The sequence below is a fragment of the Chelonoidis abingdonii genome, chromosome 3 (genome assembly GCF_003597395.2).
Source record: "Chelonoidis abingdonii isolate Lonesome George chromosome 3, CheloAbing_2.0, whole genome shotgun sequence".
Lineage (NCBI taxonomy): Eukaryota > Metazoa > Chordata > Testudines > Testudinidae > Chelonoidis > Chelonoidis abingdonii.
This window is the reverse complement of record NC_133771.1, coordinates 37,126,837-37,142,828: the sequence shown is the minus strand read 5'-3', so window position 1 is coordinate 37,142,828 and position 15,992 is coordinate 37,126,837. Positions and strand designations below refer to the sequence as shown.

The window sequence follows — 15,992 nt, the reverse complement described above, 5'->3', positions numbered from 1 at the left end:
TTTTTTTCTTGTTTCCCTTGTTTTATCCCAGGGGATTGGGATAACTCACCAGGACTGGTGGGGCGAGACAGGAGGGGGGAGAGGTAGAATTTCTCTCTGTTTTCCTTGAATCTGTTTGCCTCTTTGTGGAAGGGAAGGGACATGCTTCTCTGTATGGTGATTTAAGGAGTTTGGATCAGTAATCTCTCAGGGTAGCCCAGCGAGGGAAAGTCTGGGAGGGGGAAAGAAGGGGGAATGGTTTATTTCTCCTTGTTTTAAGGACCCAAGGGATTTGGGTTCTTGGGGTCCTCAGGGAACGTTGGTGAGATCAGAGTGCCCCAAGACACTATATTTATAGGTGGCGGCAGTGCTATCAGATCTAAGCTGGTAATTAAGCTTAGAGGATTCATGTGCTAGTATCTCATTTTCTGAACTCGAAGGTTCAGATCTGAGAGGGAATGCTATGACAATGCTAGAGAGAGGCTCTGACTTTTTAAAAGCCTGCCAGAGCTATTGATGAGCATCATCATTTCCTTACTCTTGAGGAAATATACAAGACTCTCTGTAGGAGCGCACTCCTCTTGACCATTACATTAGTTCATAGCATCCATACAACAGGAGGCATGACCAAAAACATCACAACATTATACAATACTGGAAGTCTGCTTTTTCTTCTCTTAATACTATCATATTATGAAGTGATACATGTGACCCACTTCTTCCATTTTAGATCTTGATCTCTGAATGGTGTAACTTTCTCTACTGAGTGTCTGTTTCTCTTAGCCAGTTCTTACCATACTTTGAACTAAAATTAAGCAGACATCCTGTGGGTTACAAACCATTTTGTAGTACCATGGCTATCCGTGCTGTCTCTCAAAAAATGTAATATAAAGGTAGCATCTGAGTAACGACATCCATTAAATAGAACCAAAATGTTAGTGCCTTCTGTTGATTAGATGCCATTACTATAACATAACATCTAAATTACTTAATAAAGTTAGGTTAATAAAGTTTAGATGTATAACATCTAAATAACTTAAGTGCAAAAGATTGTACTGAAAATTGGAGGGAAAGGTATCAAAGAGCCTGCAAAAATATTTTCATCCTAAGCCAAGAAGGTAAGGAGAAAAATAGGGAAACAGTTACGCTCAAAAAATAGTTTAGGGAAACAGAGTACTCAGGATAATCTTGTAGCAACACAGGACAGACTAACTGAAGTTAGAGAGTTTAGGAAGAAAAGTAGTCAGTCTCAAAAGTGATACATCAGATTGAATGAAAAACACTGAAACAGAGGCAAGATTACACTAATATGCATGTCCACAATATCTGTTGTAAAAACAGAAATGCATTAAGCCGGATAACAGTCATGTGATATAAGTAGGGAATATTATTCAAGTAGTTAAAAAAGGGGTACACAAGCTAAAAATCAGCAAATTTCCTGATAGCCTGCAAAAATAAAAAATGCAATTATGTCTATTCATTTAAATAGATAGAAAGAAATAATTAAGATTCACAAATACTTTGATACATATATACTGTGCCTTTTTCTGTGTCAAGGTTTTTTCCCCCACTTTGAACTTTTAACATCCAAAAAGTGGGGACCTGCATGACTACTTTTAAGCTTAATTACCAGCTTAAATTTGGTACGCTGCCACCAGGCAAAAATATGGTGTTTGGCACACTTCTGTTCCCCCAAAACCTTCCCTGGGGAACCCAAGACCAATATCCTGATCTTATAATAACAAGAAAAATTAACCATCCCCCTCTTTCCCCAGACTCTTCCCCTCCTGGAGTTGCACTTGAACTATATGCTGGCAGACAGCTTTCACACTGACCCAACCTTATCCTTGGAATATTAACTAATTTTAGTTTCTTGTTTTCTTTTCAAGTTCTAAAACAAAGAGGGATTAACTCTTCCCCCCCACCCCTTTTCCTTCCCACACCATCGCTGTAGTTACAGACTTTCAATCCCCTTTGGATTTTAACAAGAAAAAAATCATCATGTTCTTAAAAAAGAAAGCTTATTAAAAAAGAAAGAAAAAGTAAAATTATCTCTGTAAATCAGGATTGTAAAATCTTTACAGGTATTCAGATTCAATGACGCGGACCTCCCCCCAACCCCAGCCTTAGGTTCAAGTTTTACAGCAAAACAGAGTAAAAAAAAAAAAAAAAAAAACAAAAACAAAAAAATAAATAATCCTTCCAGCAAAAGGGTAAAGCAACATCACAAGCTGAAAGAAACAAACATTAAAGAACCAATATAATCCGCCTTGCCTGGTATACTTAGAGAATTTTGAAACATGATAAGACTATTCAGAAGATTGTGTATGGTTGTCCCTCCTTGGTCTTCAAGACGGCGAACAACGAACAAACAAAAACACAAACAAAAGAACTTCCCGTCCACCAAGATTATTGAAAGATCTTGTCCCCCCATTGCGAGTCTTCTGGTCATGTGTCAGCAGTCGCCTCACTTCTTAACCCTTACAGGTAACAGATACATGAACCCTAAACATCTGTTCCCAAGGTATGACACGCCCCCAAAGATCTCAGAGACCAGTGATAATATTCTCCCATACATAACTCGCCATTGTGGAACCACACTTGGCGGTGGTAATTCTTCCAGAACTTTAGAATAAACAGATTAATTAAACACAATCCACCTTTTACATCGAGATTTATATACTAATTGTGTAAACTATTAAGACTTACATTTAAAGACAATTTTATAAACCATGGATACTGGAAACTTTCACAAGGTCGAGAGTGCATTGCTAGCCTTTTGGTTTAAGAAGCTCCTGAATGTGTTGAATTTCAAAATCAAAAAATCTTGGGAGCTAAACCGTCATCGAAAGCTTTTTTGTTGTTTCCCTTGGCAGTATGAAGCCACTTAGCGCGCGCTAATGGTCAGGTTTGTAGCGAACCGCCCGTCCCCCAGAACGTGCTATGAAGCACCGCAGGTCTCGATTGTAGCTTTTCCAGGGCATAACAATTGCCCATAGCCCATTTCTTTACTGCTGGACCAGTGGTTTCCCCTCTCACAACAGTTTCTTGCTGAGAAACACGACAGGATGGAAATTTTGATCCGGTTCTTTCTGCATTAAAACTGCTCCTACACCACACTGAGATGCATGTGTGGTTACTAGGAATGGTTTGTGGAAGTCTGGGGCCCTTAGCACAGGGTCAGACATGAGTGTCGCCTTAAGCTGGGTAAAGGCCTTCTGACACTCATGGTTTATGAAACAATAGGAAGCCACAGTTCAGTCTTGACTTTGGTAGCAAAATATACTTCAAAAAAGGAACAAACAAAAGTTATTCCCACTGAGTTTATTATCCAAGGCTTTTTTGTATAATAAGTTTGCTCTTGTATTTAAGGCGACTTGTATAGAGGAGTTCATAAGTGCTTTACCCATTAGCTTTCTCTCAAAGAGCTTGAAGTGAAAGTGTAATTATCCCACTTTTCTTCTTCCCCAGATTTTGCCCATAATTTTGGTAACTTCAAAGATAGCTACTAAAAATGGGCACAAGTCACATTTCCTTACACTCTTTTCCTGTGTCCTAAATTAGCACAGCAAATCTCTCTCTCACACACACAACCTTCATTTTGAAGCGTTACTGCCATCTTGCTGAAGTACAAGTGCTGGCAATAGACTTTTTCAGTCCCAGTTTGAAGAGGGGCAGCAGATAACCCAGACTGACCAAACTGGACAGACTTATTTGAAGGGGGGAGGGAGTACGCGCCTGTGGTTTTTTTTTCTTAGAAGTGAAAGACAGTGATCTTGTATTAATTACCTAGTCCCATCCAAAAAATTTCTTATCAATTTCCAGTGAAATTTAGCACCTAACATCTTTTCAAGTATCAAAAATACAGACAGCACTTATGTAATTGCCTATTACATAGAAGACATCTCCCTATGCACTATAATAATCAAGTTAAAAACAAAACAAAGATGTCCAAGATAAGAAGGCAACTTCTGCTATGGATGAGAAACTAATTTACAAGTAGTTCAACAGAAGAGATCGAGAAAGAAGGAAAAATACAAGATTAGAATACCATCTCAGTTTTCCATTTGGAAGTAATGTGATTTAGCAAACACTAAGTAGAGGAGCACAGCTGATGAAATGGTCTATGGAGGTAAGGAGGTTCAAAGAAATAGGGAGAACAATATAGGGCAGTGACTTGAAAGCTAAAATTAATATTGTGTTTGAAAATGGGAGCCTATCTAAATTTTCCAGAAGGAGTCTTATGCTGTCAATTGAGAGATGGCTTCAATATGAGTAACTAAGGCTATCCCAAAACAACACCTCATATGTCTGGTGGCTAGACAAGAGGAAAGTTAGAGGCTCTTTTTACAGTGACAAAAATATGCCAAAGTAGTAGCTCTAAAAGGGTTTTGATTGTTTCATTTGCTTGCATTACTACTTAAAGTAAGTTGCCTGCTACATTCAATATTCCTTGTTATAAGACCACCACACTGTGTGCTTTCTACTCCAGACATTGTTATTTAGAAACAGAAACATCAATAATAATTTCTGAATCAGAATTTGTTTTCTCTTAAATGCGTGTGGCCGATTATTCTAAATGAAGATGCATGAAGCCCAAATAATACAACTTCATATACATAAATTAGTTGAAGTAAACAAACGTGAGCTAGAATACACACAGGCTAGAACAGAAAAAATAAACGTGTGAACTAGATATGGGTCCAAGCTGCAGATATATTAAAAAAAAAAAAAAATGGATATTGATTGAAACAGAATATCATAAAAAAATTGAGGTGTTTAGATTCAGCCCCATCATTTCCAGTAAAGGAATATTAAATAAGCTACCTATCAAACAAATGCAATTCTTAAACTCTTACACATATTCCTATTACAAACAATGCAACATGATATAGTCTTTAATAGTAATTTTAGAAATATTTTCATTAAAGTGCAATATTTTCTAGAAAAAAAAATCGGAAGATAGCTGTAGACATAGTTTAAAACTATTAATGTTTACCTTCAAAGAAATATATAAATTGTATATACAAAAACTGAAAAAAAATGAATGGGACATCATCTACCTACCTACTCCACTTGCTTACAACTGTAAATTTTAAAAAGTATCTAATTTGTTCTGTAACATATTTCACACTGTGCATAGTTCAAAGCTCTTTAAAATTAGTACTCACCAGCTCAAGAAAACTAAAGAAAAACAGCATTAAGAAACTAGAGGGTTTGTTTGTTTGAAAAAATAGTATACCTGCACATTACCAGGTAATTTTGTCAAAGAGCTACTGAGAAACTAGCTTGAAGTTGTTTAAATAGGTATAGAATTTTAGGACATATTCCAGCTCTGTCAACCTTCCCCATGGATCACTGGCAACGTGAGGAAGTTATGCTCAATAAGTTACGCAGTACCATTTTGTCTCTGTCTTTCAGCCCAGTTCCCCCCTTAGAAAACTAAAAAGGTTTGTTATTGTACCCATCCACTATGAATTAGTCTTAGTTTTGTTAAGCATAAGAAAACGTTATTTATGACCGTTTTTATTAATGGGTTAAAATACCAGCAGTAAGTGAGCAGAGTCTTAATTTCACAGATACAGCTACAAGGTTGAAGTATGAGAAGTAGCTGAGGCTCTGGATCTGTCTCGAGATTCAGGAAAATAAATGTTAATTTATATTCCATTCACACTGAGATGGTTATCTTCAAAAAAACTATGGCCTAGAATTTATTTTAATGAAACTGAATATTTATTCAAACTAATATCATAGGTCCCTTTGGTTGCTAGAGATAAATTTCCCACTATCCAGTGGAAAAAGAGTGATTTCTTCAAGCCTCAAAATATGTAGTCTCCACATATTCTGGCCCAGGAAGTATACAGAGCATCTTCAGACAATAGCTTTGCATGTAAGTTTAGGCGGGCCAAGAAGTCTTAAGCTGTTGCTAGTGAGATATTTTAGGTAAAAACTATACAATCCTCTATGTGTGTATGAGCAGGGCCAGTGCAACCTATTAGGCGACCTAGACGATTGCCTAGGGCGCTACGATTTGGGGGGGGTGGCATTTTCTTCAGCGGCAACCACGGCTGCCAGATCTTTGGCCGCCCCAGTCGTCGCTGGCATTTAGGCGGAGGGAGCTGGGGCAGGGTGGTGCAGGGAGGGCCGCCTGCAGCAAGTAAGGGGGGGCGTCACGCAGGAGAACTCCCTGCCCCAGCTCACCCCTGCTCCGCCTCCTCCCCGAGCATGCCATCGCTGCTTCACTTCTCCTGCCTCCCAGGCTTGCGGCGCCAATCAGCTTAGGCATCACAAGCCTGGGAGGCGGGAGAAGTGAAGCAGCGACAGTGTGCTCGAGGAGGAGGCGGAGCAGGGGTGAGCTGGGGCGGGGAGCTGCAGCACTGGTCCCCAGGCTGGGGAGGGGAGCTGCCATGGGAGGGGGTGAGGAGCTGCCGCAGAGCTCGGGGATGGGGTGGAACAGAGGGGAGCTGGGAGGGGAGCTGCTGCACAGCTCCCCGAGGGGAAGGGAGCTGCCGCAGGGGGAGATGCCTCAGGGTGGAGGGGGTGGGGTGGGGAGCTGCCGGAGGGGAGGGTGCCTCAGGGTGGAGCTGCCGCTGGGGGGGCACCTCAGGGAGGGGGGGGAGCTTCTGCAGGGCTCAGGGAGGGGGAGAGCGCAAGGTGGAAGTTTCGCCTAGAGCACAAAACATCCTTGCACCGGCCCTGTGTATGAGTATTATATATGTAATTTGTAACTACTATATTAAAATGTTTATGCACTTTCTAGAAGACATTAGTGATGGCAATACACTATTTTGAAACCATCTTTTACATTACCAGTTTGAAAAACCAGTAAACATGAACTCTAAAAGTACCAAAGCCTATAAAAATATAGATAGAAGGCAACTTTAATTCAGTAAATTTAATTAGGGAAACAACTTACATTTATTTTTTAATCTTGCTTCAGTGATGTATATTTAAGAAAGCATTTTGGAAAAGTGCATATAATAAAAGAGATCCCATTTTAAGCTACTTGTATTGCCAGATGTACAGCTATTGTATTAAATATTAAAACACACAAGTTCAGATAAGTTGTTAAAATGCACTTACTTTTATTGTAGCAGGTTGCTAGCACACCTTTATCTGCAGGACTGGCACTAATGTGCCAAATTTCACCCGCTTGATGGATGAGAACATTTTTGTTTATAATGTTATTTTCATCATCAAAATCTATTATGTGAATCTACAAATACAATAAAAAGATAACATTAGGACTCCACTGTTTTCCTGTGGGTCTTAATTATACATGATGACAGCACAGAACCATGTAATATGAGTTTTATGACTTATATCTACTTTAATTAATTGTTATACTAACAATATAACTCTTTAATTTCATGCAGGATATTTTCTCTAAAAAAGTGATTATCTTATTGTGAAGAAATCCCCTTTGTTTATTTTCCCTGGTGTTGTGACTACAGAATACAACTGCATTTTCCATTTGATGGTTAACAGGAAATGAGCTACCAGAGCCCTTAACTTGCAGCTCACCATTTTGCTAGCAATTAACTGAAATGAAAGCATTCAAACCCTCCATCTAAATGTCTAAGATAATTCTGTATCCAGATCAACAGAAATGAATCTCCCTTAAGTGGACAGAAAGAGGGATTATTAGTAGATGTAATAGGAAAACTGATGCCCTACTACAAGTTTTTCAGCACCCTCTCTTCAGTTACTGCATATACCTCTGCACTTATCACCGACACATCAAGAAATCTATCACCATTTAAAAAAATAGGGTAAAAAAAGTCAACCTTTCAACTTATAACTTATAACAACGTAGTCAACCTAGAATCTAGCCAATTGTTTATAAGATTTAACAAGTGGTTTCAGGTGTTACTCACAACCAATTTTTTCTTTTGTTTTATAAACACTTTTCCCAATTTTTAAAAATTGGGTTTATTTCCTCAGCTACCATGTGGAAGACTCACACAAAAAGCAGGGGAAACTGACTAAGACTGCCCCTGAAAAACACTTAACATGCATGAGTAACTTTGCCCTATCAGAGGTTCAGGAACAGAACCCTCCACATGGCAAAGAAGAAGGAAAAAAAAAAAAAAACCACTAAAGACATCCTATTCCCTACTATTAAATTAGGTCATAATAAAAGCTTAGCCAGACAGTGCTGTAGGCCATTTTTTTGAAGTGTTTAATGTGCTAGATAGAACCCATCAGTCCAGTTTTAGGATTTGTTTGTTTAGTTTTGCAGTACTAAGTATTCCCTTTGGTAATAGACGATATTGCTCTCAATCCATCAACTCCCAACCACAGCAAGGGTTATATCCTCTAGTCTCTTTCATCTCAAGTTAGTATTCACCTTTTCCTCACTCTCTTCAGTGCTGCCATCTGCAATTACTGTCTTAAATTGGACTTTGGTTCCCCGATACCCACCATGCTCCTAGTCTCCTATCTAAGAATCTAAAATGCTCATCAGTTGCTCAAGGAATCATCTCTCTCCAGTCATCATTTGATGACCCAAACTATGAATCCATCTATGAAGTGAGACATTCATCCCCTTTACAAAGGCATATCCATCTTCATATCCAATTTAAAGTGACCCTCTGCCTTTCAAAAAATTGTCCCTGGTTTCATGTTACCTTAACTCTTGCTTGAGCATCATCTACTCTGCCAGACCCTATCTTGGCCTCCCCTTCATCCTGTTCCCACAAGTGCACATTATGACTTGTGCTGCCTCATCTATAATGATTCCTCCCTCACGTCATCTTTATATCTGATCTTCAGGCCTTCTCCTTTTAGCTCTTGACAGTCACTATAAAGTATGTTGTGAGACTCTTTATCAAAGGTAAAATACATATTTGTGCTGGATAAACTTACAATTCCAACTATTTGCAGACAAACTGGAAGAAAAATACCATATTTATTAATTTGGGACATGACGATAAAGAGAAGGCAATAGCATTGTACACTAGAATTACAGTCGGGAAGAATTCCTTCCTTTTATAATTCTTTGGCCTAAAGTACCTCTAAACAGCTCCACAGTTAGGATTGAACGGCAATTCCTATTAATCCTATGACATGAATATTTTACAGTTGCTTCTCAGTCTTGCATCCCTGAGACAGACAGGAGCCCTCTAGTTCACCATTTCAAATAAGAGAAAGATTTATAGCAGGATGTTTAGAATGTGAGAATCGCTGTACTATCCTGCATATGGAAAGATTCAAACTAAAACTTTATGCCAATGCTGCAGCACGCAATACATCAGTCCTGCCTGTTTGCATCTTTTCCTTAACTCTCAAAAAATGTGAATCCTTCTACTGAAATTATTAAGTAGCCTACTTGCAATGCAATTGGTTCCCTAAAGGTGAACTACAAATCAAAAATCCATTTGCTTCAGCAATGTGTATTATATGTCACCTGCTAACCAGGTTAAGTGGGTCATTCAGCACATAAACCAAGAGTACCTTTTACCCTTATATAAGGCCCCTCAAAGTCATATAGACAGTTTCTACTCTGCTGTGAAGATTCTGCTTCAGCTGATCTCACAGCTACCAGGTAATTCTGCAGGAGCAGAGTCAACTCATGCAGGTTGAGGATAAATTCTTGATTAAAATAAAATTTCACATTTGACAAAAGGCTATTTATTTTTATGTCCTTTTGGTATAGGGAAAATACTACATATCCTTCCTTGGTAGCTGTAACATGCATCCTGGGTACAAGAAGAGATGTTACAGCAAAGCGTGAACATGTTGGCCTGCTGTGAGTAAGAAAGGAGGGGGCTTAACAATGGAAAAAAAAAATATTCTCTCTCCACGGTTTCTGTGCTAATGTTCTTCTTAGCCTCCTTAGCATTCAGCACACATTTCTAAAGTTGATGAAATCTTGTTAGTTCTTCTATCATTCATATTTAGTGTTTTCTTCAAATACATTTTGGCCAAATTTATATTTAATACAATGCGATGCCACAGTGGCCAATACTGGCAAATAAGACAGACCAGCCCACATCATACTCCTATATGGGCTTCAATTCTGAAATATATTCACCAATGTTGTCCAAGTAAGACATCAATCAAAAGTTAACGAGTGAACAGATGAGATAATAGATTAAATATAATGTGAATTAGATACCATGGCGACAAGCACCTTAGAAACGGATAGAGTTAGCACATGGGTAAGTAATGGCTTGTCAACATGGAGAAGTTTTCCAGTACAGCTATAGCTGAATAATGCCCCCATGTGGATGCTCCAATCCAGAATTACTTTGCTTTGCTAATAAAAATCACTTTTATGCCAGAAAAGAGTGTCCACACAGGGAAATAATACCAGTACAGTGATAGCAGAATAATTATTCCGCTATAGCCATTCTGGGAAAATTCACCATGTACACAAGTTGAAAGTAAGAACAACATGTTTAGTTTTCTTCCAAAATACTGAAAGTTCACTAAAGAATGATCCTTCAACACTTCTGTCTGATTTTCTCCAGAACAAAATTTTACACAGATGTTTAAGTTTTGTGATCCTTATAACTGAATAGTTTTCAGGCCACATACAGTTGTGGCTTATAATGGCTCAAGTCAGGAAAGTTCAATTCAAACAAGGTTGGCCAAATCCATTTTATAAAGGAGGTCCTTTCCTTCTCACCTCTAACCACCACCGTGGTTCCTCTTTCTAAATCAAAGGTTAAGGGTGTCACATTAGGGCCTTGCAGAGAGTAAAATCCAACCCTTGCTTTCCCCGCTTGACAGTAGCAAAAGCCCAGTACAGTGCTCTTTTTCTGTTCCACGAGCTTCTATGCCCCCTTTTCCAGAGATGCATGAAAAAGCACTAGAAGGAGACATATGTAGAAGCAGGGATGTTAAGCAGAGAACAGTACTTAAAAGGACAAGACCAAAGACCTTGCATCACCATCAGGGAGGGGAACTAGACAAGAAAGAGTAAGAAACAGAATGCATCAACAGGATGATAGAGAGGAAAAAAATAGGGACTAATAATTGCCCCTGGAAAGGTTGTATGGAGAGAAAGCAGGCAGAGGACTTCACCTCCAGCTCTGTGGGATGAAGCATAGGACTTTTCAAAGTGGAACGGACCCCCAAGAGCCAAGAATCCCCATCCCTACAGGAGCCAGTGTGGCAGCACACACTGATAGCCCCTGGATCCCTGCTAGGCATCTGACTCTATTTTCCAATGTGCAGTCTGCCCTAACTGGTTGTTAGCTCCAACCTCCCTCCTGCCCCCTTCTTTAAAGTTCCTGTGCTGTAAGCCTGGTTCTCCCTGCCATCCATGCTCCTTCCATCTTTTCCTCTTTCCTTCTGCACATCATCCTCCACACTGATTCTCCTCCCATTCCTTCCTTCTCCTATTCCCTGCTCACCCCACCTCTGACTCCATGATAAAAAATTAAATAAAACCCATGGAACTAACTAAGAATGTGTCAGACATAATGACGACTTTGCTTTTATATCTATATAGATTATCTCCATACCCCCTTTACCCCACCACCTTCCAGGTGTTTTTAGACTGTAATGTGTTCAGTGTGAGGACTGTCTTTTCATGTGTGTACAGATAGCAACACAGAATAGTGGTTACGAAACTGTGGTATCTGGCTTGCTTTACCATTATAAATTATGCTAAATTATGATGGTGGAATGCCAAATACTAGATATAGCATTCTAGATCTTAAAGTCTGAGAACCATTGACATTCTGGGTGTTCCCATAACACAAATAATTTTATCATCACTTTTTATTATTATTGTTCCTCCACTTTTAATATAAATGTTACAAATGAAGTGTTTTCTGTTTTCAGTTAATCTTCTGTAAATACCTCCATTTCTTCTGCTGCAAAGCTATTTTTGAACTTCCTACCTCCATAAATCAGGACAGCTCTGGGACTAGCTTTCTTCTATGACACACCTTTATGTGACTTGAAACAAATCAAGAGATTCTGCATATATTGATGCTATATGAAAAACCCTCCTCACTGTGTAGCGCCTGGTTAGAAGTCACAGCACCAAAGGTGCCAGCCAGCTACTAAAGATAGGTCAAGTAATGGGAAAAAAAGTGGTGCAGAATTAAGCTATAGTGATTGAGGCCTATAGCATTTCTTGGGGATTAATGACTAGCTGGGAGAAGATGATGGCGTGAAGCACAGCCAAGGGCCATTAACCACAATTATTTGTTAACAGCTCACTAAAAGCACTGCACTTCTATTGTTAGTGCTATTCCCTTGAAAGAGAGAAAAAAAAAGTGCTAGATGCAGATTCAACATGTATGTACAGGATTAGAGTAAAGAATTAATGCTCACAATCACCTTGTCAGAATCATGTCAACATTTCCCTTTCAGTAAATGTTAATGATTTGAAACTCATTGGATATTAGGTGATAACTAAAGGGTGCTTCCTCCTTAAAAAATAATAACTAAATCCTCAGCTAAATACTCCGTGAAGTCAAAGATAGTTTATCCTAGGCAAAAAAACTAGATGTAATTACCCAGTTAGCATAAAACACCTTCACAGTCAATAGTTAATCTTCGGGCATTTCAGTAGCTGAGATAACAATGAAAAAAGTTTTACTCCTTTGTTTTTTTTAAACTGAATTTTTTTCTGTAAGTCATTTTCTTCTCCCTCTGCCAACAATAATTTATACAAATATATAACACCACACCCAGATTTTTATATCTTGAACTGCTTCTCTTATTATTATTTCTACATCATGTGGTTTCCCCTCTCCAAAACTCAGTTTCAGGTAGCTTTCCACTGCTAACTTTGGCTCCAACACTACCTGTTCTCCCTTGCATTCTAGGTTATATTTAACAAAATATAAAAAAATAATAGGAAAAAACCAAAATAATCTGAATTTTGAAAATAATACTCTAGGAACATTGCTCCCTTTCCTACATTTTCTATCGTGTCTCCTCACTCTCCCAATCTTGGTATGGTTTTTTTTTTTCCATCATGTTCTCTGTCAATTGGAAGGAGTAAGTTTTTCGGGGCAAAGGTCTGGTTTTCATACTACAGAGTGCCAACCTGCCTATACGAACAAACAAGGTGAAACAGTTGTGTTTGCTATGCCATTATGGATGCTGTGTTCAGTGGTCAAACTGGGGTGAAAGGTGGTGGTCCTGTTCAAACCATATAAACTACCCAAGTGAGATACTGCTCACACTGGATTGTACAGCTTTTCAAAATATGATTATGCATGCCCTCTGAGCTCAGCTCCCCATTGACAGAGCTTGACTTTGTCCATGCACTTTGCTCAGCTCCTTCTTGACAGGGGCAGGATACGACCTCTCTCAAACTCAACACCTACTAATAACACCAAAATGAGACATTCACAGTAAGTCTATGATTCTCTCTCCTTTCTCACACGAAAAACAAAACAGTTCATGTTGACATTTAAGTTACTACTGGGCATCTGAGACTAAATTTCACTGAGATGAATGGAGAAGAGCTTCTGTTCCAGGCTCTCTCCTCTCTCTAAACATCTTTACATCATTTATACCCTTCACATTTGAGGTTTTCTTCACAATCATAACAGCTAGAGATTGACTTTAAAAAAAATGAAAGCTGAGATTCTGGAAAATAAGATAGGCTTGAGAGAAGTGTCAGCACAGTGTAGCACCATGCACTTCCTGAATCCAAGCTCTGTTTGTGTGCTAAAGGTATTCGTGAATAAATACTGAAACTATTCTAATGTGAAAAATCAATGACTGTACTAACACTATAGGGTTTTTAATTTGTTTCAGGGCTCCAGCCTGCCCTTCAATATAAAGGCATGTTCTAAAGTTAATCTTGTAAAATAGCTGACTTTTTTAGAAGGACAGATTGGATAAAATAGGCAGCCGTGTATAGGCTGTATGTCACTGTAGCCCTTACTCCCTGCAGAAATACAGCGATGGAAGTTTTATGGATATTCACAGGCAAAAAATGAAGTTAGGCTCATGGGAATAGAGCTGTAGACAACTACTAATTAAAACCTAAAGGCACAGATCCTGCCAATATTTACACATATATGTCTTTAAGGAGTTCCATTGAAGTAGATCATCAGGGCCTAACTATGATTTCAAAATGGACAGCAGGATTTTATTTTAATTGGGTTACCTGTTCTGCAGTTTAAAATGGTTCTACAAAATCAAAAGGAGTAACTTAGTACTAGAACTGGTCAAATAATATATATTAAATAACTAATTTGATTTTGCAATTTCTCTCAAATAAGTTATGATAAATTTTTTTAAAATTAATTATTCACCAGTCTTAGAAAATCAGGTGACTATGAAAATATATTAACCTTAAAAAAAAAAAATCTCATTCACCTAACTACTTACCAAAATGTGTACATTTTGTTTACATAATACATATTTTTAAAATAAAGCATCTAATGCTCAAACTTGGCAGGAAAATGAAGTAATATACTGGTAAAAAAGTTAAAGAATATTCCTGATACTTAACATGTATTATTCTGACAAAAGTTTACCTGATTATCATATTTGAGAGACTGTGTCCCAACCAAAAATCGAATTGCATCCGTTTCTGCTATCTGGGGTGTTAAAGCACGGGCCTAGCAAAAAAAAGAAAACTATTATAAAAACACAAATGCAATACATTAATAATTTGTGAAAATCTTGGAAAATAAAAGACATCCCAGTTGATCACCTTAAGCATCAAACTTTTACACTGCATCTTTCTCCTGAACTTTATCTGTATTTAGGCTATTTACCTACATTTTTTAATGAAGGGATTGCTTCTCACATCTATACTCTGGGTGGTAAATAAATGATGTGCCCATATTTATTTAAAAACCAAAAACACAATTCAATGTTAAGAATTTCTCCCAGATTAATTCTTCTTAATGAACTCAGAATCGTGAAACCTGGGAAGGAGGTTCAAAAATACTTAAGGCCACTGCAATGACAAAGGGCATCCTTGAACAAATTATTCAAAACAAACATTTTACACTTTAAGTAAGATTTCTGAACCCACACGGAAAGTCACCAGTTCATTCTTTTCCCTACTATTCACAGGAAAGCGCAAGCTAGAAGGAAAGAAGTTCTTGGTCCGCCTTGTTTTTCAACGTTAAGACACTAAAGCTAAGACCATATTAGAATGACTATCATGGAAATTATCATCCTCTACTTACTCATTAAAAAGGCATAGTACTGGCAGTGATAATGCAGCCATTCCCACCCTACCCTGCCAATTCCCTCAACCCTGCCCTCAAAGGAGCTCCTCTCACTGGCAGAGGATATTTCAGTCTTTGGCCAGTTTGCTAAAGAGACCAATAAGATGCTGTAATAAAACCTCAGATAACTTTGGAATTCACAGCCCCACTTGCTCTTAAATATCCCAAACCTGTAGACACTCCAGGCATGCTGCAAAGTCCATATTTTTAAGCAGACATTTTGGAAAGACTGAGGTAGTTAGCAGCTCTGCCCACTTCCACTACACCTACTCTTTTTTGGCTGACATAGTTAAATGCTGGGGGATTAGGTGCTGTTTTATTTACAATAGCCTTATTGATTAAGAATCTATTTTTAATTGATGATTAAGGTGGCTAGAACTTTGGAGAGACATGCTTTTAAGAGTGTTATTATTTTATCTATTTCATTTTAACCACAAGTTAATTACAGAATAGTATTTTGTAAAAACACACTTAGATCTTCATTGAATAAAACAAGCAGTCCAACCATCTTCTAGGGGGTTATGATCAGATTGGACCTGGAATTCAGAATTCATTCTGAAGCACCACTGAACAGATAAACATTTCAGATGCTAGACTCAACACTGATTTAGACAAAAAAACTACATTTTCTACTTTAGATTTAAACCTGACATGAGTAACAAGTAAAATGAGTTTACTGGTCAAAAACTAGTACACAGTGAGCATTTAAACAAATCATAAATTGAGTAGAAATTCTGATTCAACTGACGGTTTGTTCTCAGTACATGCTAAACTCTGAAATAATAGAAACGAATCACTATGGATTTACATCAGATCTATGTAATGAAACTTACAGTACATCTGCCT

The 15,992-nt window shown here is 38.1% G+C and overlaps 1 protein-coding gene across 3 annotated transcripts in view; it reads right to left on the bottom strand.

Annotated features, from left to right (window-relative positions):
- EIPR1 (EARP complex and GARP complex interacting protein 1) overlaps positions 1-15,992 on the bottom strand; it is a 208,845-nt gene that overhangs the window by 163,105 nt on the left and 29,748 nt on the right. The window contains exons 2-3 of one of the 3 annotated variants that reach the window (XM_032791087.2): positions 14,442-14,525; positions 7,063-7,195 (exon numbers count right to left, since the gene is read on the bottom strand). In XM_032791087.2, coding sequence (XP_032646978.1) covers positions 7,063-7,195; positions 14,442-14,525 — 217 coding nt within the window. Of the gene's footprint in view, positions 1-7,062; positions 7,196-14,441; positions 14,528-15,992 lie in introns of those variants that run through there. The other 2 variants (XM_075063693.1, XM_075063694.1) reach the window with 2 other exon arrangements.